This window comes from Tenrec ecaudatus, chromosome 2, assembly GCF_050624435.1.
Source record: "Tenrec ecaudatus isolate mTenEca1 chromosome 2, mTenEca1.hap1, whole genome shotgun sequence".
In the NCBI taxonomy this organism is placed as follows: domain Eukaryota; kingdom Metazoa; phylum Chordata; class Mammalia; order Afrosoricida; family Tenrecidae; genus Tenrec; species Tenrec ecaudatus.
The window spans coordinates 117,674,587-117,696,325 of NC_134531.1; the positions used below are offsets into that span (position 1 = coordinate 117,674,587).

The following is a 21,739-nucleotide window of genomic DNA, read 5'->3' on the forward strand; positions in this document are numbered from 1 at the left end:
ATCTGGAATAAGACATTATGCTTGGTGAAGTAAAGGGTCAGTGGAAAATAGGGAGTCATCAATGAGATGGATTACCTCGGAGCAGATAAACTTCTGGTTTGCTTTCTGGACCACGGGAGGACCACGGGGAGGGGGAACACGGGAGGAAGAGCTGACAGTGTTGGCTCTTCTTCCTCCCATTTCTGGGTAGTCAGTGTTGGTTGCTTCAGGGCCCCTTCTCCCACCCTCTGCTACCTCTGGGCTTGCAGCACCTCCGGAGTCCCTGCGCCTTTGTGGCAGCTCTCTTCTGTACAGGTTTCCCTCTGGCTTCTTCTAGGGGCATTTCAGTCTGGCCCCCTAGGGGTTCTCCTTTTTTTGGGTAAGCATAAGTAGAAAACCTAACCCATCGCAATGGAGTCTATTCCGACTCATAGAAACCCTGTGCAGGCTTCTGAGGCGAGGCTGCAGTCTCTAAGGGAGCAGACACCTCATTTTCTCCCTCAGAGCAGCTGGTCATTTGCAACCAATCTGGGGGTTAATAGTCCAATGCTTATCCAGCGTCTTACCCAACTAACAGAGCTCCTTCACGATGAGTTAAAAGCAACAAAAATGTTTATCATTTCTCTTATTCCTAGGAATCCAGACATGAGGTAAAGACTGCAATATGAACTTGGTCCACGAGCTTGCTCCAATCTTCTTTTTTACCTATGATAGGGGCTTCAGAAAAATAGAATTACAACATAGTACCGGGTTTATTGTCCCTTGGGTTCCATATAAGTTTTGTTAAGCTTCCCCCTCACCCCTATCCCCGTGGTTGTTTCACCTGATTGAGCCATTAACAAGAGTGTAATAACCTTATCAAAGACATACATGCCCCCTTTCCCCTTGACCTGACTTGAATTTCTAGTAAGGATTGCTTCGCACACTTACAGGTGTGTCTATTTATTTGGGGTGCCCTTAGCACAATGTCCTATGGAAGCAACTGAATAATCTTCTCCCTCTCTCCCCATTTTGAGAAACTGACACCAGCTGAGAGGAGGTCTCCTCTTCCAAGTGGCTTTTAAGATGTGTTTTATGATTCATGGGTACTAGGCAGACTCTGAAAACTAGACTTGACTTCAGACTCATTTGTAGGAGATTTAAGGAACTGACCAAGTACTTATGACTTTATGCTTAAGCACCCTAGTGTGCGAAGCAGATGAATGCTATCTCAAGGTTATAGAATGGTGGTCATTTCACTTTGGCTTTGATCTCTTGCTTTGAGGATGCCCAATGACTGGTGACCCAGGAATACCAGATATTTACTGTTTTAACGCTCTCCTTTATTTCTTATGACACGTATTAGCCAGTAGGCAGGCATGGTTCTGCCTCTGTGAATGAGTGTTATTGAAAACTTTTCTTTAGTACCAATTATTCATGTACATAGTGTCCAGTCACTTATGTGTTTAATCTGTACAAGTCAACAAGTAATGTATTGTGGTCTGAAATGCCAGCCTATATTTGTATAATTTCCTTTTTAAATGATATTTTAAATTCTATACCATTAGCTAAATCAATGGCACTATCAATAGAATTAATGTATGCCTCAGTGGCATTATTTATAACGTCCTCTATCATAAGATGATAAACCAGAGACATATGTACATTCATGAATGGATTTGGGATTCACACTTCATTCTATCCCTAATCTAAGAACAATTAGTTCTCATGACATGGTCTAACTGGATACTCATCTTCATGAAGAGATCATGGAAGATGTGAGGGCTATAGGACAGAGTGGTGAAGAAATCAGATGATGCTCAAATAGTGTCTGAGATCTTAAAGTAGCTATGGGAGGTGTCAACAAAGTCCACATGGAAGAAGCACACCAGCCTGTGTGATCCAAGGACTGTAAACCATGAAATTAAAATTCAAAGGAGGGAATGATATCAGAGATTAAATTATGAACACTCTGTTTGAAGGCTATGAATGACAGTGGAATCCCAAAATCCATTTGCACGCTCCCACATGGATTAAGCTTCAGGAGAATCCCCCTCTGACCATAGTCCAGGGATGTGAATAGTCTTGCTATCAGAGAGCCTTATAAATTTGATTATGGCATATTAAGTTAAAATGTAGCACCTTACCGTTTGATCTCACTTTTGACTCATTCTAAAGTTGCTTCAGTTTTTAATATTTCTTTTCAGTTTAAGTTTTTCTGTTTGTTTTGTTGTTTTTGGTTGCTTCCCGTTTGTGTTTTGTATGATTTCTGCATGTGTATATGAATTCTGTATAGGAAATCTAGGATAGGTAAATCCGTATAGAGAGTAACTGTAATAAATACTCAGGGGCATGGCAGGTGAAGTTGGACAGAAATGGGAGCTAACAACAATGAGTATGAGAACATATTCTGAAATTGACTGTGGTGATGATTACACAATTCTGTTTAATATGATTGAATGATTACATTGTATGATATTTGAAGTATATACCAGTAAGACTATTTTTTAAGATAATGGAATTTTTCCATGAACTTTTTGAAGCCCCCTGAATTTACTTGCATATTCTCTCCTCTTGATCACTGAATATTTTGATCCTAGCTTGCTGGAACCATATCTGGGTCACCTTACGTGGCTGAGATGATCTGTGGACTTTGTGGATTTAGAAAGCAAAATGCTCTGTGCTTGCAAATGTGTGTTTTCCTAAGTCATTTTCAAAGGAAGTCATGAACCCCCCAAATTTAATTTTTTTCAATGAATTAAAAGAATAAAAGAGACAGTAAGACCATGGTTTCAGAACTTGGCATCTCGCATTTTAGATTGCCTAAGATGGGATTTTCTATACAGTCTCAGAACTTCCCAGGGGCAATTCTAGCCTGGGCCACTCTGAGTCAGCATCAACTCGATGGCGGTGAGTTTGGTTTCACTTTTGTTCTTTCTTTTAAGAAAGGTCCCTGGTGGGACAGTGGTCTGCGAACTGTGAAGCTGGTGGCTCAAACCCACTAGCCATCCCGAGGGAGAATGATGAGGCTCTCTGTTTCCCTGAAGACTTATCGTCTGAGAGTCCCTATGGCACCGTAACAAGTAGAATTGACTCGGTATCAGTAGGTTTGTGTGTGTGTTTCTTGAAATAGGATTTTAGGAGATGAGCACAATTTATTCAAGGAGGAAAAAAAGGCAGGAAACGGCATCATTTCCAGGTGACACTTCACATAGGTTTGGAATCGCCGTGTCGGGGCAAGATGTGGGTCATCACTTTCATTCAGAACTGGAAGTGCAAGGAAACCTACAGAAGAATGGAGGCAGTGAAAACCAGCAGTTCTCTCAAAGGCCAGGCGTGTGCTCAGCCCTGCCAGTGGGGAACAGCTGGCTGCTAGCTTTGCCTTTTCTATCATTTGCTTTCCTTGATGTTGATTTCTCTGCAGAGACCTCTCTATTGGAATAATTACAATTATAAGTAGAGAAAAAAGATAACAGAAAATAATTTAATTATAGCCTTCTCTTCTAAATAAGATGTAGTGGTTAAACAGATAAGTGATAAAATACAATAATCTCAGGATATATATGAACCAAATCAAACTCCAAGCTCATTGCCATCAAATCAATTCCAACTCATGGTGACCCTACAGGACAGGGTAGAACTGCTTCTGTGGGTTTCTGAGACTATAATTCTTAATGGAAGTAGAAAGCCTCATCTTTCTCCCACAGAGTGGCTGGTGGTTTTGAATGACTAACTTTGCAGGTAGCTGCTAGCAGCCCAACTGAGAGGTTGGGGACAGAGATGCAGAACAGAGATAGAATGTAGCCAGGAATGTGGAGTTGAGAAAGATTTGATTGGTCAGGGAAAGAACTTACAGGAGAGAAGGGAGAGCAGAGAAAGGAGCAGGGCATCTTGAGCCCCCAGGCAGGTTCCAAGACCCAACGAGTTAGGTCAGGGAAATTACACCTGGCAGTGAGGCAGTGGGACAAATACAGGGGTTGAGCCAAGGCCGTATGCACTGATAAGGGGAAGGAGGGCTTCTGATGCTGCAGTTGCAGGGTCTGAGTCAGGATGCGGTCTGTGAGTCAGTCATCCCAGATCACCGAGGGCAGGGGCTGCACAGACCCAGCCCAGAGATAAGCTCCTTGGAACGCTGGAGGCAGGGAGTGCACAGTCCAGCTCTGGCCTTGAGAGGCGGTGGGAGGGGCCGCACCGTCCAGCAGGTTATCTTTCCCGGGAGCTGAGGGAGGCGGCTGCATGGTCTGGACCCCGCCCAAACACCAACATGTAGCCACCACACCATCAAGCATCCTAACAACTCCACTGGGGAGTCTGAAAACTCAATCAATATGGGGTCAGGTAGTATGTGACTTTTTGGAGATTTTGAATCAATTCTTATCCCCCTCCTGCAAATAGGCTGCAAACAGTGACAACTGTGAATAGCAGGACACAGCTTGGATTGAGAAAGAAGCTAAATGTATTAAACTCTCAAAAATGCCTGGATTTCTTCTGTAACAGTGAAGGGAAACAGCATTAACAAGAAATTTTATTTCTTTGCTTGGCTCTTTGCAGAGCCTGAGGGATTTGCTTGGTTTGGGATTTTGGAAAATTCTTGTGGTCCTTAAGATATAATCAGACAGAATTTTCCATAGCTCCGCTTGCCTCCCAGACGCTAATGATGCATCCAAGCAAGCTGCCTACAGTTTTCCTCACATTATCTCTGTGGAGGTCTGTAAGTGTGAGCAACTTTTTACAGAATTTACTATACTCTCAGCCTTTGTGAAGTATTCAGACGATTTCTGTCTTCACCATGTCTTCTCCCAAGACTTTTAAGATAAAGAAACAAAACTAGAATAATCTCATTCACTAATGGATTAAATTGAAACTTGTTAGTAAAATAAGGTTAAGACACCAAGAAGAGACACGGGAGAAGAACAACCAAACCCCAAACAACAGCATTGCCATCAAGTCAATTGCGACTCCTAGTGACCCTATAGGAAAGGGTAGAACTTCCCCGGTGGGTTTCTAAGACCCTAACTCTGTGGGAGTAGAAAGCCTCCTCTTTCTCCCATGGAGCAGTGTAGTTTCTAACTGCTGACCTTGTGGTTAGCGGCCCAATGTGTAACCACTTCACCACCATGGCTCCTGGAGAATAACAAAACTGGATCTAAAAGGAATCCCACATGAGATGACACACCTATTTATGCTCTAACAAGTTTACCAGCATCTTGCTAGATCAAGCCCTGGTAGAGTAGTGGGTTACGTGCTGGGCTGCGATCCTCAAGGCCAGCAGTTGGAAGCCACCAGCTGTTCCAAGGGAGACAGGTAAGGTTTTCTAGTTCCTTAAAAATCTACGTGGCAGAAACCCACCTACTCTACACTAGTTTGCAAGGAGCAGTCTGGCTGAGTTCTCTACAGGGAACCCGCCAGCTCCTTCTCTTCTTTCACCAGAGGCAAAATAGCAGCCCATTGCCTCTTGCTGCACGGGAAACACATACTCCGTGGGAAAAAGAGGAAACCCGTGCTGCCTATAATATGAATGAAATTTGGGAGAACAGATTTTCTTGCCCTCTGGATTGTTCCTCTATCAAAAGACATAGCACAATATGATGATGTTGTTGTTGTTAGGTGCCATCAAGTCACTCGCAACCCATAGCGATCCTCTGCACAACAGAACACAGCAACGCTTGGTCCTGCAACATCCTCACAATTGTTCCTCTTCTTCTGAGCCCCTTGTTGAAGCCACTATGCCAACCCATCTTGTCGAAGGCCTTCCTCTTCCCCAACGCCCCCAAACCAATGGCCTTACATTATTTATTGGTAAACTCTAGATACGGAAGCATTAAAAACCAAGGATGAAAGCAGATATTTGCCAATGCAAGTTCAATTGATCAGATGGTGGAAAAAGTCTTAATCCAATTCAACTCAGCATGAGAGATCGCTAGCGAGCCTGGGCAAATTCAGTCATGAATTAGGGGGCTCCTTACAAATGCAGCTTGCTTCTTCTCCAATGTCTTCTCTTGGAGTTGGACCTGATCTTATTACCAGTTTTCATTTGAGTCCATTGGGGAATGTGCTGATTCTGCTTTTGTTTCTTGACCAGGAATCTCTTGATCCTGAAAATCTTTTGAGAAGACATTTTGAAGATGGGAAACTTCTACACTCAGGATGGCAGAGAAACTCGCCTCCCTCATTTTCAATGATGCTCCTCTTTAATAAGCCAGATGTCCTTCTCCAGGAACTGATATCTCCTGACAACATGTCCAAAGTATGTGAAACAAAGTCTCACTGTCCTTGTCTCTAAGCAGCAGTCTGGACATCTTTCTTCCAAGACCGGTTTGTTTGTCCATAGTTCTTTCAATATTCTTCTCTAGCACCACAATCAAATGCATTGATTCTCCTTCGGTCTTCCTTATTCAATGTCTATTATAATAGTGGTCACTTAATGCTTATGACTTCGTGTTTTCAGAAAAAGAAAAGTACTATCAACATCATCACCTAACCATACACTAAATAGAGGTATGTGTTTGGGGAGTTGGTTATTGTGAAAAACCAAAACTTCCATTCTTCAGCAGCCTAGATTAAAACACTTACATACATATATACACACAGACACACACACAAACACCTTATTTAATTGATATATTCATTCATATGTTAAAAATATTACTGAATTCCCATTATATATCAGGAACCCCAGAATGCAGGGACCATATAGAAAGGACACTTCAATATTTCATATCAGGAAATGATGCAAACAGGAACCCTATTATTCTGGTAATTTATGGCCTTCTAGAAATTTCCATCAAGGAAGAAAAACTTGACAAGGTGGACTCATAAGGAAAAAGAGGACTATTTACAAAAGAAGGTCCTAGTGAGAGTCTCAGATTTCAAAGCTCCTGTTGTCTTTGGTTTACAGTGGGCTTAGTCATAGAGGAGATAGGGCAAAAGCAAGACAAATGAGTGTGATATGAAGAAAACCTAATACCAAGTAGCCCAGGGATGAGAGTGAGACACTGAAGTCTTCATCCAGTCCTGTCCCTTCACATCTAGCATTTTGCCATTTGGTGGTTCGACAATTGCGACTTCATTGTGACTTGATCTGACCTTCACTGAGAACATTTGGTTTCAGTGATGTAATTAGAACAGCCCACACATGTCTGTCACTTTCACAAATGATTCTCAAGACAAGGTGAGGATAGACTGGTTATCTTCTTATTAAAATGTAAAAGGTACTCATTTTTAAATGCTTGGCTATTAACAAATTATGAAACACCAGATTTCATGTTTGAAGAATCTTTTTTTTATCGTTGGGTAAATGCTGACCTTTTAATCTTTTTTAATTTTTAAAATCATTTTATTGGAGGCTCATACAGCTCTTATCACAATCCATACAGACATCAATTGTGTAAAACACATCTCTACAGTCGTTGCCCTCATCATTCCCCAAACATTTGCTCTCTGCTTAAGCCCCTGGCATCAGCTCCTTATTTTTCCCTCTCCCTCCCCGCTCACCTCTCCCTCATGAACCCTTGATAACTTCTAAATTATTATTTTGTCATATCTTACACTGTCTGACGTGAAGAGTCTTATAAATGAAAACACATTGTGTTGAGATGGTTTTGCATTTCTTCCTCCAATGTGGATGGCGTCACATTAATCTCTCAGGGAGAGTCATTGGCAGACATTGCATCTATTTTTAACTAAGGGAAAGCAGCTGCAAAACTAAAACCAGATGCTGAGCTACACACTGTCTATGTTCTGACACTCAGAGACAACTGCTTTAAATTAAAATAGTTGTATTGGCATATACTTCACCTCGTATACAATCTAATTATTCACTCATCTTAAGAACAGTTGTGTAATAATCACCACAAGCATTTCCAGAACATTTTCTTCTCCTACTCATTGCTAGCTCCCCATTGCTCTCTAACCTCCCTGTTTCTGTCTTCATAGGTGCATTTATTCTGGATTTCATATACAGAAAACCATACAAACACAAGACCCTCTGAAGGGTGGGGGAATGAGGGGGCAAAGGGGAGCTGATATGCAAGCATTCAAGAAATAAGAAAATGTTTTGAAACTGATTGTAGGAGCAATTGTACAACTGTGCTTGATCTATTTAATTATGGAATGCTATGAGATCTGTAAGAGTTTCCAATAAAATAATTTTAAAAATAAAATAAGGTCCTCCATATTTACCTGCATTTCCAGTCTTCTGTCTGGCAATAGGCCTTAATTCACCTGTGCTGGATACTAATGCCCATCCCAAACTGTCAAGAAGTCAAGTTATCCAGTATCAAGATCTTCTGAGAAGGTAATCAATGAATTGCTCAGGGCAAAAATGAGATTTTTTTTTAATGAAAAGAGGTCAGAGAAATTGGTCTGTTGTAGGTTGTGGGGCATATCAGGAGTCAGTCCTGGTGGTTAAAACACTTGGCTGCTAGCCAAAGGATGCTTAGACACCCTTCAAGCCTGGGTACTGAACTTAGCCCAGGGGCCCAACTCTCAGCCAAAACCTAAACAGGCTTATAAAGTGAAGAACAACATCAGGAAGGGAAGTACTTCTCAATGCCATCAACCATATGAGACCAAAAGGGCAGTTTGTACCCCAAATCTAAGCTCAGAAGGTAGGAAGGCAAGAAGAAGCAGGAAAGCAGATTGGACTCCAGAAAACAGAGAGGACCTGAGAAAAGTGCTGTGACATCGTAGGGCTCGCAACCAATGTCATGAAACATGATGTGTATAAATGATTGAATGGAAAATGGATTTGCTCTGTATCTTTTCACCCAAGCCATAATAAAAAATTGTTCTGCGTTTTTTTCAAATTACCTGCTGGAAAATTCCTCTTGTGAGATCTCATCTGTCTCATAGACTCAGGGCTTAGAAAAGGTACTCAAAAAATAATGGTTTCCCCACTTGCTATCCTGTCTTGTGAATAAAGGTGTGCATTGTATAGACTTGCCCCCCAGACTGGTAAAGCATTAACGCTCTGCTCCACTGACTCAGAACATTCTCAAGGGTCCAGGGTGACCAGGATCGCTGGAGGAAGGGAAGAAGGCAGAAGGGAGATGGGCAGTGATGTTTTTATTGGCCCCTTTTGTGTTTCGTGTACTGTAACCTATAACATCATGAGGTGCTCCCAATTAAAGAGATTATGTTGAAAGGGTGAGGTGTGACCACAAAGGTGTTTTTGGACTGCGCAAAGGTTAGCTACGACAAAGACAGTTTATTGAAAGAATGTCCACACTTAAAGGTGAGGCCTATTTATTATTTTACCAAAAGTCACAGGCTAGAAATAAGAGTATTATTCCTTTTAAAAAGTTGGAGCAAACATTTGATGATTCCCAGAAGCTTCCTGGAAAATCCCACATGTAATCCAGACAAAATAACATCTTAGCAATTTGATGATGCCTTATTTCAAACCAGGATTTGGGAAAAGCAATGTCAGAATAATTGTCAAGGAAATGTTTTATAGTGTTAGTATGTAAATATAAGACACGTTGCCCAAATAATAATAGTTAAAGCCTTAGCTATATATAAAAATCAGAAGAACAATATTTAAATTAAGTATAACAGTATATAGAAATGTAAACCTTTTTTTAGAAATAAGAGGTTTGTGTCAAAATAATGAATAAAAAAATCTGTATCAAACCACAAAGATTTAGAATTCTCTTGAGAATTATCTCAATATGAGATTAGGAAGCTCTGTTCTCTATAAAAGATATCAAATAAGAAAACTCTTGTCTTTCTTCTGTGTGTGACTGAATATTATTATTGATTTTTTCCCTCTATTATCTATAAATTTTCTCAACTTCACAATTCTAATATAACTGGGTGTAATTTTAAAAATACGCAAACTACATGCAAGTAATGACTTGAAAAGTGAGTGTTCTTAATTTTAGTTTTAAATATATCAGCCATGTTACTAATTTACATGACTGTAAATTCATCAAGCTTATCATAATTAGAGCTTTACTAACATAGAATACATATTACATAATAGTTCACAGTTTTATTTCTAGCTTCATAACTTTAAAAATATTTTGAAAATGTCCATATAACAAAAGGTGTCAAAAAGCCAAAGTTTATTCATGACCTAATTTTAGTCAAAGGTCTAAGGATGTAAATTATTTGTTAAAATTGGAGAAGTACAAAGTAAAGCTCATAGCGATCTTGTGCACAACCGAAGGAAACATTGCCCGGGGACATGATGCTTTCACAACGGTCAGTATGCCTGAGCCCATTGTTGTCGCCTCGATGTCATTCTATCTCAGTAAGGGCCTTCCTCTTTTTTGATGCTTCTTCACTTTGCCAAGAATGATGCTCTTCTCTAGGGGCTGGTCTCTCCTAAATTCATGGCCAAAGTATGTAAGATGAAGTCTTGCCATCCTTCCCTTTAAGGGAAACTCTGGATGTACTTCTTCCAAGACATTTGTCCTTTTGGCAGTTCTTGGTAATTTCAATGTTCTTTGCCAGCACCATACATAATTCAAATGCATTGATTCTTCTTCAGTCGCCCTTATTCAAGGTCCAAATTTCGCATGTATATGAAGCAAATGAAAATACTATGGCTTGGGTCAGGTATTACTTAGTCCTCAAAGCAACATTCTTGATTTTCAACACTTTAAATAAACCTTCTGCAGCAGATTTATCCAGTGCAATGCTTCTTTTGACCTCTTGGCCACTGCGTCCGTGAGCAGTGATTATGGATCCAAGCAAGAGAAAATCTTTCACAACTTCAATTTTATCTCCATTGATCATGATGTGATCTATTAGTTCAGTTGTGAGAATTTTGGCCTTTAATCCATGTATAATTCTGCAGAAGCACAAAGAAGCATTCTAGAATTCCCATCTTCCTTAATGCTATCCATGAAATAGTCCATAAAACACAAGCAAATATCTTTCTTGTACTGTCTGCTTCTAGGCAAGATCCATCTGACATCTGAATCTGACCCAAACCTCTGGCAGCTCTCTGTTAATATACACCCATTGTTAGATGATCTTCAGCAAAATTTTACTTTAATGTGCTATCACTGATATTGTTCTATAATTCGAGCTTTCTGTTGGGTCCTCTTTTGTTGGAATGGATAAAAATAAGGATCAATTCATATTTGGCATCCAGCTATCATCCAAATTTCCTGAGTATATTCCATATGAATTTAGAGACTATCTCAAGAATTTATTCATAGAATAAATTATGTAATACATAGAAACCTAATGATTTAAGACTAGACAAGTTGTGGACTTACATCAGGCATCATACATGAAGAAAGCCAAAGGTTGTTAAAAAAAAGAGAATATGAAAATGGATGTAAGAAGAGACTGAAATTTGCTTGAACAAAAGATCGCTAGAACATCTGGAAGAAATGAAGTAACAGAGCTGAACAGAAGATTTCAAAGGACAGCTCAAGAAGACAAATATATGATTAACTGTGTATATCTTGAGTTAGAAAACCCCAAAGCAAGATTGTGCTCAACATTTCTCAATTAGAAAGTACTGAAGAAAAACACTTCTCACCTGAAGTTGCAGTATTGAAGGGTCCCTTCAGCAGAGATGCAACACTGGGAGCACCCACTCATCTATGCCACGGAATTTGGAAGAGAGTTACCTAGCCAACTGACTAGAAGAGATTCATATTTATTCCTATTCTAAAAAAAAGCAATCCAACAGAATGTAAAAACTACAAAGAAAAAACATTAATATCACATGCAAGTAAAATTATACTTCTTGTTGTTAGGGCCCGTCAAGTCGGTTCTGATCCATAGTGGTCTTATGCACAACAGAATGAAACATTGTCCAGTCCTGCACCAGCCCACAATTTTCCTTTGCTTAAGCTCATTGTTGTAGCCCAAATCCACCCCCTTCAGGGCCTTCCTCTAGTTCACTGCCCCTCTACCAAACATAATGCGTAAGATAATTCAAATATGGTTGCAACAATACCTTGACAGGGAACTCCCAGAAATTCAAGCTAGATTCAGAGGACATGGGTTGAGGAATGAAAAAATTGCTGATGTGAGACAGATTTTAACTAAAAGCAGAGAACACCAAAAATAGTTTACCTGTATTTTATTGACTATACAAAGGCATTTGACAGTATGAATAATAGTAAATTGTGGATACTGTTGAAAAGAGTGGTAATTCCAGAACACATCATTGTGCCCATTTCGAACCTTTACATAGAGCAGGGGGAGTCCCTGGTGATAGAGTGGGCCATCTGTTGGGCTGCTAATCACAAGGACAGCATTCAGAAATCACCAGCTGCTCCAAGGGAGCAAGAGGAGGTTTGCTATTCTTAGAAAGAGTCTCAGAAACCCAAAGGAGCAGAATTGACTCTATGGTAATGAGTTTGGTTTTGGAATATCCTACCTATTTTTATTCATCCATTCTATTAGCCAACTTAATTGTGGTATTTCATACACTTATTACAGAATTACTGTTAATAGCATTAGAAGCATATCCAAGAGGCAAAATTAACAAGCTGGTAATTGTAATGTGTACGCTTCCTATTTATAAATAACTGTTTTCCCATTGCTTATTAGCTTTATCCTGTGCCTTGAAACTTATATTTTTGGGACTGTAATGTGTGTGTGTGTGTATATATATATATATATATTATATATATATATATATATATATATGAAAGGATGTGGCATTAGGATTAGAGGAAGACTCTAACAACCTCTAATATGTAGATGGCACACCCTTGCTTGAAGCATTCTGATGAAGATCATAGAAAAAAATCGTTAGCATGGATTGCACCTTTAACATAAAGAAAAAAATTCTCACAACTGACTAGTAAGCAACATCACGATAAATGAGAAAAGACTGAAGTTGTCAAGGATTTCATTTTGCTTGGATCCACAATCAACTCCCATGAAGCAGCAGGAAGGATATCAAACAAGTCTTACATTGGGCGAATTGCTGCAATAAGTCTCTTAAAAGCAAAGATGTTACTTTGAAGGCTAAGGTGAGCCTGAGACAGCCATGCTATTTTCAGTTGCCTCATAAGCATATGCAAGCTCGACAGTGAATAAGGAACAATGTGGAAGAATTCGTGCCTCTGAAGTATGTCGTTGGTGAAAAATATTAAATACGAAAGGGCTCCCAAAAGTTTGTGGAATGAAGAAATACTCATGATCACTAGCCAACCGAGAGATCCAAATCAAAACAACAATGATACCACCTCACACCAGTACTGACAGCAAAGTTAGAACACACACACACACACACACACACAACAGAAAATAAATTTTGGAGATGTTGTGGAGAGTCTAGAAGCATTAGACTCTGTTGGTGGGACTGTAAACAATGGAGGAGCCACTGTGGAAGTGGTATGGCACTTCCTCAAACAACTGAGTGTAAAAACACCATACAATTCAGAAATCCCTTTACTAGGTAGATATCCCAAAGAACTAAGACTTCTAGCATGAACAGATAGGTGCTCATCCATGTTCCACATAACACGAGTCACAATCACATGATGATAGAAACAATCTAATTCAATTAGGGAATGATGTATAAATAAACCTCTGTACATACACACAATGGAATACCATGCATCAGTAAAGAAAATTGATGAAACTGTAAAACGCCTCACAACTGGATGGATTTGGAGGACCTGACAGGAGCCCTGGTGGTGTAATGGGTTATGCATTGGGAAACCACCAGCTGCTCCATGGAAGAAAAAGGAGACTTTGAACTCCCATAAAGAGTTACAGCCTCAGAAACCTAAAGGAGCAGTTGGCCCTGTCCTATAGGGTCAATCAGAAAAGATGGAAGTTGTCAAGGATTTAACTCTGCTGGAAACGACTTCTTAAACAATCACAGATGGTAAACTGTAGTAAGCAGCATGCAAAGCAGTGTCTGTCCTCCTCTGTCTTCCCTGTTGTCATGAGGCAGGCGTCGCACGTACCTCCTTTCTCTATTCTCCTTTACCAGCACCAACTGATGCTCCCAAGGTTCGCTACTTCTACGCTGCGTTTGGTAATTCCTCGCAAAGACCACCAATAATACTTAAAAGTATGACTGTTTATTAGGGAAGTTAATAGGTCACCACAGGTAAGCATCATTAAACAAACAGTAAGGACACCCATGGGTCCACAGCCATACCTCTGCTAAGCCAGGAGCCATATCTCTGCTCCTCAGCCATGTGGGCCCTTGGTCTCTGGAGTAGTTACATAATCTATTGTCCATTTGAGACTTAAGAGTAAAGGGGTGGAGCTTAGCTTGTCAATCAAGTCGCAGTTTGATTATCTCATTTGGAGGTGCTACGGAGATAAATAGCTCATTGGAGGTGGCACACACACTGGCTCCTTGTGAGACATTCCTGTTGAAAAGACACAGGGAGCTACACTAGAGCCCTGGAGTTGAAGGAGCCACATGGAGGGAGACCTCTGTCAACATTGAGATGCTTTCACTGCCACTGGATCCACAAGACTTTCCACTTGCTGACTTGAGATCTTCCTTCATTTGGCGTCATTGCATGTGTTGTGTGATTCTGAAGGGAAATTTATAGATTGGTTTTGGAATTATGGGCTAATATCGGATTTATGGACTTCATCTGGACTAGGCTGGAATGTTTTCTCAATATTCAATTGCTCTTGTATGTAAAGCTCTTTCTTATACACATATGAGCGTCTATGAATTTGTTTCTCTAGTCTACCCAGACTAACACAGTCTCTGCCTCTAAGGCTGCCTCTTGCTTTGTCCCAGTTGTGGTGCTGCTCCTCTTGCTCTGTCCCATATTCTCTGTGCCATATAGTCCCTGGTATCTCTAGTCTCTGCCATTTCCAATAGATCTGCAAAGTCCTTTTTGATGATCCTGCATCGCTCACCCCCCCCACCCCCCCGCTCCTGCCTCAAAGATGGCCCATGTCTATAGCCAGGGGTGTGGGAAGAAAACGGAGCAATCCCCTCTTTTAGTGTAACATGACCTATTTGCATATCCCACCCAATGATCTGGTAGTCTTTTTTTTTTTTTTTTTTTGAAGCCATTATGCCAATCCATTTTATTGAGGGTCTTAACCTCCACTCCCCGTGATCTGGTAGTCTTTACAAAGACTTTGGTAGACGAGCCATATTAAAAAAATTTTACTCCACTACATAAACAAAATCATGATAAAGGCTTTGGAGCAAAAAGAAAAAGAACAGGAGGAATGGCATATATTTAGGAGTTAAAACTTGAGATAGATGTGGGCAGACTACTTACCTTTGAGCTAAATTATACACATCTTATTAAGTCATTATACTTAATAAGAAAATAAAACAAGACAGTGAAGTTTGGATTTTTATCCCCATGAGAATATCCAGATGTTTAGAAGTCAGGCAGCTTGCCCATGATGCCATGACATATATATGCTGAAGCTTACTTTTAAATCCAAACTGCTCTGTCTTCCAAGTCATCCCCTTCCCACCATCCCACATTTCTATGCATTTTGCCAGAGAAAAAGTTACTTTTTAACAAGAAAGAGCTGTGCGCACCAGACATCTGGGACAAAGCCAGCAGTGCCTGCATGGAGCCCCTTTGCTCACGAAATTGTTCCAGCGGGAAATATGCAGACACTTAAAAAGTCTTTTACCTAATTTATGTATGAAAATATATTCTACGTGGCAGAGACCGTCCATCCTTTCCTATTATCTCTGGGAGTCTCTCCTGGGGCAGACCCTCAAATATTGCAAAATGAGTATCTCCATTTCATTAAGCTTCTAATTAGGGGAAAAGTTCATCTCCATGACGTTAATATGCACTTAGGTTTAATACTTTGCAATTCTGTCTTAGTTTTCTGTTTGCAGATTTTTCCCTTTTTAATGGAAACTAATCTAGTGAGGAAAAAAAGGAAAGAAAAAAAGCCACTTTCTTTAAGGTTTTATTTTTTACTCTTTAAGGTTTAAAACAGGACTGCCCTGTTTTACTGGGTCTCGCAAGCTTTCAGCCTGTGACGGGGGAAGCTTCTCTCGGCTATCACTCTGGATTGTAGAAAAGATTTGAGCTTTCTTTCTCTGACAGATTTCCATCTTACATAGATCCCATCTTTTACAGGGTTTCCTATATTGAGAAATTCCCCCTCCTGCTTTAAAATTAGCTGATCTGTACAAAGGAATCTCTCTCTACGGTGTGAACCCATTCCTGAGGACGTAACTGCTGATTCAGTCCAATTGATGACGCACAGGAGTGAGGTCCTCAAGAATCGATGTTAACATTTATTACCAGTTTTACTTTGCTTACTTGTTTTGATTTTTCTTGCCATTGTTCAAAATTGTTTCAATTGTGAAAAAAATCAGGTGTATCATTTTACCTATATATGCCTGTCTCAATTCCATAATATTTCAATTTCAGTAGTTATTACTTTGCATATTAAAATACATCTTGTGTAGAGCGCCCAGCCCTGGCCTGCCGCTGCTCGTCCCTGACCCCGAGTCCGCCGCAGGTCAGCCTGCCTAAAGGTGACCTTTAACTCAGGGCTGATCTGATGGCAGCTTTCTCCTTGCGCCGGCCACTTTTCCCATCCCTCAACACCCCCATCCCCTCTCTCCCCCCCAAAAGGAAAGAAATCACCTCAGTGTCTCTGCCTCTCCCCAGAGGTTCCACTGAGCCAGGGGCTGAGCACCTTTGGGAACAGTATTTTCAGGGAACATGAGGGCAGTGCAATGTCTTTCAAAAGCATGTTGTGATGTGCCCATGTTGTAATTACTTTTTAAATCGTTGTAGCAACCATACATAAGACATTGCAAACAGTGCCATAGCTCTGAAGCAGCAACCAGGCCTTTCTTCTTCTAGAAACACTTCTGAAGAGCGCTTTTCACCTTAACGCAGCTTGCCCTCTCCGTGCAGGAGGGGAAGAAGTATGGGCCTGACTTACTCACAGCCGAACACAGCCAAGGGGAAGAGCATCAGCCAAGCCAGAAAGGTGCCTCCGGAGAAGTCCAAAAACAAAACCTTTCTTTTAATTGTTTTGTTTTAAGTACTATTCAGGTTTTCAGCTTTAATGGTATTTTGGAGTAAGGTGGGTTTTGTTGGTGCCATCAGAAGTGACCAGACCAATTAGTATGCTGGACCCTCTGTCTGGGATCATGATTCAGTCCCACCCTTCTCCCACTCCCTTCCCAGCGACTCTCAGAATGGATCATGTGACCTGACATTGTGGAGACCATTTTCTCTCCTGCCTTCTTTTTGAAAAGACAAAGGGAAATTAATATGTTCACCACTGATTCAGCCACATGAAACTCATCACCCTCTTCAGGGCCTGAAGCTGCTGTCTCTCAAAGTGCCATCTCCAAGTGCTTTGTATCAGTCAGTGCTGGAGAAATCCTGAACACCTATCTGCAAAAACCTCCTTGACATTTTATATTGTTCTGAAACATTGCTTCTTTGGGGCTGGGGGGCACAGGCCACCCATCTGGCTGTGAGTTCTCTTTCCGGTCTGTAGGCTTGCAGTGTGCTGATCTTTAAAAGTCCTCTCCACCCAGTCCCCCCTTTTGGTGAGGTTTCTGTGAGGTATGGTAGGTATGCACCCTGCAGCTTATTAGCTAAAAATGTACTCTCCTTTGGTGTGGTCTCCTTTGGGGGCCGACGTAAATCAATAAGGAGAGAGACACCAGTAGTCCAACTGTTTTGATACTGAAAATTGATGCGTGTCATTTTGAAATAAAGAACCCGTCCCTCGAAAAAAAAATAATAAAATGCATCCTGCAAACAGACGAGCTCTTTCTCTAGGTTGGTGAGCATCACTTAAACTGAAGACTGCCTGGGATGGTCACGACCTGCAGTCTGTTCTCCAAATTCGCATCTGCAAAACATTGTGAAGCTATAGCCCATTGCTTGTGCACTGATTTATGTATTTATAATGTATGATAACATTTTATAGCTATACAGCATATTCATCATACACATACACAAAATAGCAAAGAATCAAAGTGAAATAAACATTTAAAATAATTTTGCATGCAGTTTTATTTAAAATATCTATCACTAAAATAATAATTATTAATTATCACATGTTAAATAAGAGCAATGTAATTGAATAATTTCATTTTTTTGGTTTTGTTTTTATATATTTTAATCTTGATTCAGTATACAGGGGGCTTCAAAATGTTCATGGAAAAATCGAATTGAAAGCTAATGGAATATTTCCACTCACTTTTTTTTTATTTTTTTATTTTAACAATTTATTGGGGCTGATACAATTCTTTTCACAGTTCACACATATACATACATCAATTGTATAAAGCACATCTGTACAGTCTTTGCCCTAATCATTTTTTTCTCTTTTCTTCTTTTACATTTTATTAGGGACTCAAACAACTCTTACCACAATCCATACATATACATACATCAATTGTATAAAGCACATGCATACATTCCCTGCCCCAATCATTCTCAAAGCATTTGCTCTCCACTTAAGCCCCTTGCATCAGGTCCTCTTTTTTCCCCCCTCCACTCACTTTTTGAAGCCTCCTTATATTGGGATATTGTGGTAGTAGGCTGTTTGTTTGGGTTCTTGATTTTAATCCCTGTGATAGCAGGAAAAAAGTTGTTTGTTTTTCAAGTGCTCAGACCTAAATAGAGAGGGGGGATGTTTTTAAATAATAAAACTCGATGACTTGGATGGAATAAAGCTTTCAGGACTTTCTTTTGCTGATGCGAGTTGAAGTTGTTGATTTCTGTAGGTGTGATTTTCAATGCAAGTAAAATAAAATTGACAACTGCAATAGTTTTCCTGTGTATCTTTTGTCCACTTATTATGGTGTTGCTTACTGACACAGTTATGAAGATTTGCTTAAATCATTTTATTGGGGGCTTGTAGAACTCTTATAACAATCCATACATCCATCCACTGTGTGTCAAGTACATTTGTACATTTGTTGCTCTCATCATTCTCAAAACATTTGCTTTCTTCTTGAGCCTTTGGTATCAGCTCCTCATTTTCCCCTCCCTCCCCGTCCCCCTCCCTCACGAACCCTTGACAATTTATAAATTATTATTATTTTGCCATGTCTTACACTGTCTGATATCTCCCTTAACCCACTTTTCTGTTGTCTGTCCCCCAGGGAGGGGGTTATTTGTAGATCCTTGTAATCAGTTCCTCCTTTCTACCCCACTTTTCCTCCACCCTCCTAGTTGCCGCTCTCACCACTGGTCCCTGTGTTTCCAGGTTTTTTTTGTATTCAAATTATTTATGTTTAGAAAAACAGGCTGGGACAAATCCTAGAAATGCAAATATAGGAGGAAAAAATAAACGTGGAATGCATTCTGTGTTGTCCAGTAATATGTGCTACAGTGAGTCCGTTTCAAGGCAGAATCCTAGGATTTTCCTGCTTGTAATGGAAACCTTTATGAGAGGCTTCTGATTTTGTGAAATGGCGTGTGGAACTATGCTGGTTTGTAAGATGAGTATAATCCACATCCTCAGCATCTGTCAGGGCAGGGGGCGGGGGCTGTGCTGGCCGGTCATTCTTAGAACGGTGAGATTCAGCACTTTCTTTTGAATTGGGGTGTGTTGATTTGGCAGATTTTGGCTTCCACTCAGAGTCATACTTCCTTCTGTCCAAGGATGCTTTCTCCCGTTCCTTGGCTTTCTGATATGCTTTCTTCTCCTCAGCCATTCGCAGTCGAGCAATTTCCTCATCCTGGGCTACTTGAGCTGCTCTCATGTCCACCTGCGTAGCCAAAAGTTCTTCTTCTTGCAGCTTTCTGGCGATTTCTGCATCGTACAACTCCTGGTCCCTATGGGCCACTTTGGATGGAGTATAAACAATTTCTTTCACTCTTCTTGACTTTGTTCCTTCATCTTCATAGTAAGTTTGTCCATAAGTATTGGCTCCCGAGGATTCTGGAAAGTGTTTCTTTCGCCTTTTTCCCTCTTGTAGCTCCTTTTCTTGCAGAATTCGCGCTGTGTCCTCATCTTTCTTCTCCTGAATGCGGCGTCTCTCTGCCTCAATTGCCAGCTTCTCCTGGATTTCCTGAGCAATTTCACAGTCTTGTTCAAGGTCTTTGTAGCGCTTCTGGAGTTGAGCCTGGGCTTTTAGATCTTCTTCTTGGAGTTGCTTAGCCACCTGGAGATCATGATGGACCAAGAGGCTTCGCTGAACGTTCGATGCTAAGTGATGCTCTATCTCTTGTTCCTGCAGACTGTGAGCCAGGGTGTGGTCCTGCAGAACAGCAAAATCTCGCCAGACTTCCTTGACTCCGGGCAGCTTGGACTGGTCGATGCTGACTTCCGCCATGTTGGGGCCAGGGTCCCTGCTGCCTCCGCTTCCCAGCCGGCCTGGGAGCGCCCGCGGCAGACGGACCCCAGAGCACCAAGCCAGCGACCCAGCTGGCGTTTTTACAGTTCTTATCTGTACCAGTGTACATACTCTGGTCTAGCTGAATTTGTAAGGTAGAATTGGGCTCATGATAGTGGGTGGGGAGGAAGCATTAAAGAACTACAGGAAAGTTGTGTTTCATCATTGCTACACTTCACTCTGACTGGTTCATCTCCTCCCTGCGACCCTTTAGTTAGAGGATGTCCAGTTGTCTACAAATAGGCTTTGTGTCTCCACTCTGTACTCCCTCTCATTCACAATGATATGATTTATTTGTTCTTTGATGCCTGATGCCTCATCCCTTCGACACCTTGTGATCACACAGGCTGGTGTGCTTCTTCCATGTGGGCTTTATTACTTCTCAGCTAGATTGCTGCTTGTTTACCTTCAAGTCATCAAGGCCCCAGACACTATATCTTTCGATAGCCGGGCATCATCAGCTTTCTTTACCACATTTGCTTATGCACCCACTTTGTCTTCAGTGATTGTGTCAGGAAGGTGAGCATCATGGAATGCCACTTTAATAGAACAAAGTATTCTTGCACTGAGGGAGTACTTGAGTGGAGGCCCAATATCCATCTGCTACCTTAATACTAAACCTATAAATATATGTACATAGATATATTTCCCCATCATCATATAAAATATATTTACACATGTACATGTCTGTATTTAGACCTGTATAAATGCCCTTTGCCTCCTAGTTCTTTCCTCTATTTCCTTTTACTTTCTTCTTGTTCCACTATCATGCTCAGCCTTTATTTGGGTTTCAGTGATTCCTCTCAGTTACATTGCTCTTGATCAAGTCCTACCAGGTCTCCTACTCACTCCTCGCCACCAATTTTGGATCACTTGTTCCCTAGCCCCTGGGTTTGTTAACACCCACTTACTTCCCCGCCCCCAACCTCCCCCTCTCCCATGTTCCTCCAGAACCCTTGGTCCCATTGTTTTCTCTTCCAGATTGTTTAACCCACCTATGTTTTCTAGATAGACCTGCAGAGATAATAATATGCACAAAAACAAGACAGAGCAAAACAAAGCAACAAAAGAAAACAAAACATCAACAACAACCACACCCATGGCAAAAAAAAAAGAGAAAGAAAAGCCTGTAAATAGTTCAAGTCCTGTTTGTTGACCTTTAGGAGTATTTTCCAGGCAAGTCTGACGGGGTGCCATACCCTACCCCCAAAGGCTATTTCAGGTATTCCCTCAGGACTTCCTTGCTCTGCTCCCCTTGCTGTTCTATTGCATGCCCTTAGTGTTTTACCCTGGAATGGTGGGGTGCAATTCCTGCACTGTGTCTCCAGTGTTGTCCCTCGTAGGGCTATGAGTCACTGAGGGATGTCGCGTGTTGGAGACGTACCGGCCATATGGTCCTCTTTGTGCATTGGCTGCTCTGAGCAGAGATATTGTCCTCAAGACTTGGTGGGCCAAGATCCACAGTTGTTCTTAATAACACATAAGTTATTCCTTTTGATGGTGTCCCACATAATT

The 21,739-nt window shown here is 40.9% G+C and overlaps 1 protein-coding gene and 1 pseudogene across 1 annotated transcript; both read right to left on the bottom strand.

The window, feature by feature from the left end:
- Positions 1 to 5,920: 5,920 nt before the first annotated feature.
- Positions 5,921 to 6,076, bottom strand: LOC142440943 (large ribosomal subunit protein eL39-like). Its single transcript, XM_075543084.1, has one exon. The coding sequence runs from the start codon at positions 6,074 to 6,076 to the stop codon at positions 5,921 to 5,923; it is 156 nt and encodes a 51-aa protein (XP_075399199.1).
- A 13,040-nt stretch (positions 6,077 to 19,116) lies between these two features.
- Positions 19,117 to 20,164, bottom strand: LOC142440944 (coiled-coil domain-containing protein 50 pseudogene; annotated as a pseudogene).
- Positions 20,165 to 21,739: the final 1,575 nt, after the last annotated feature.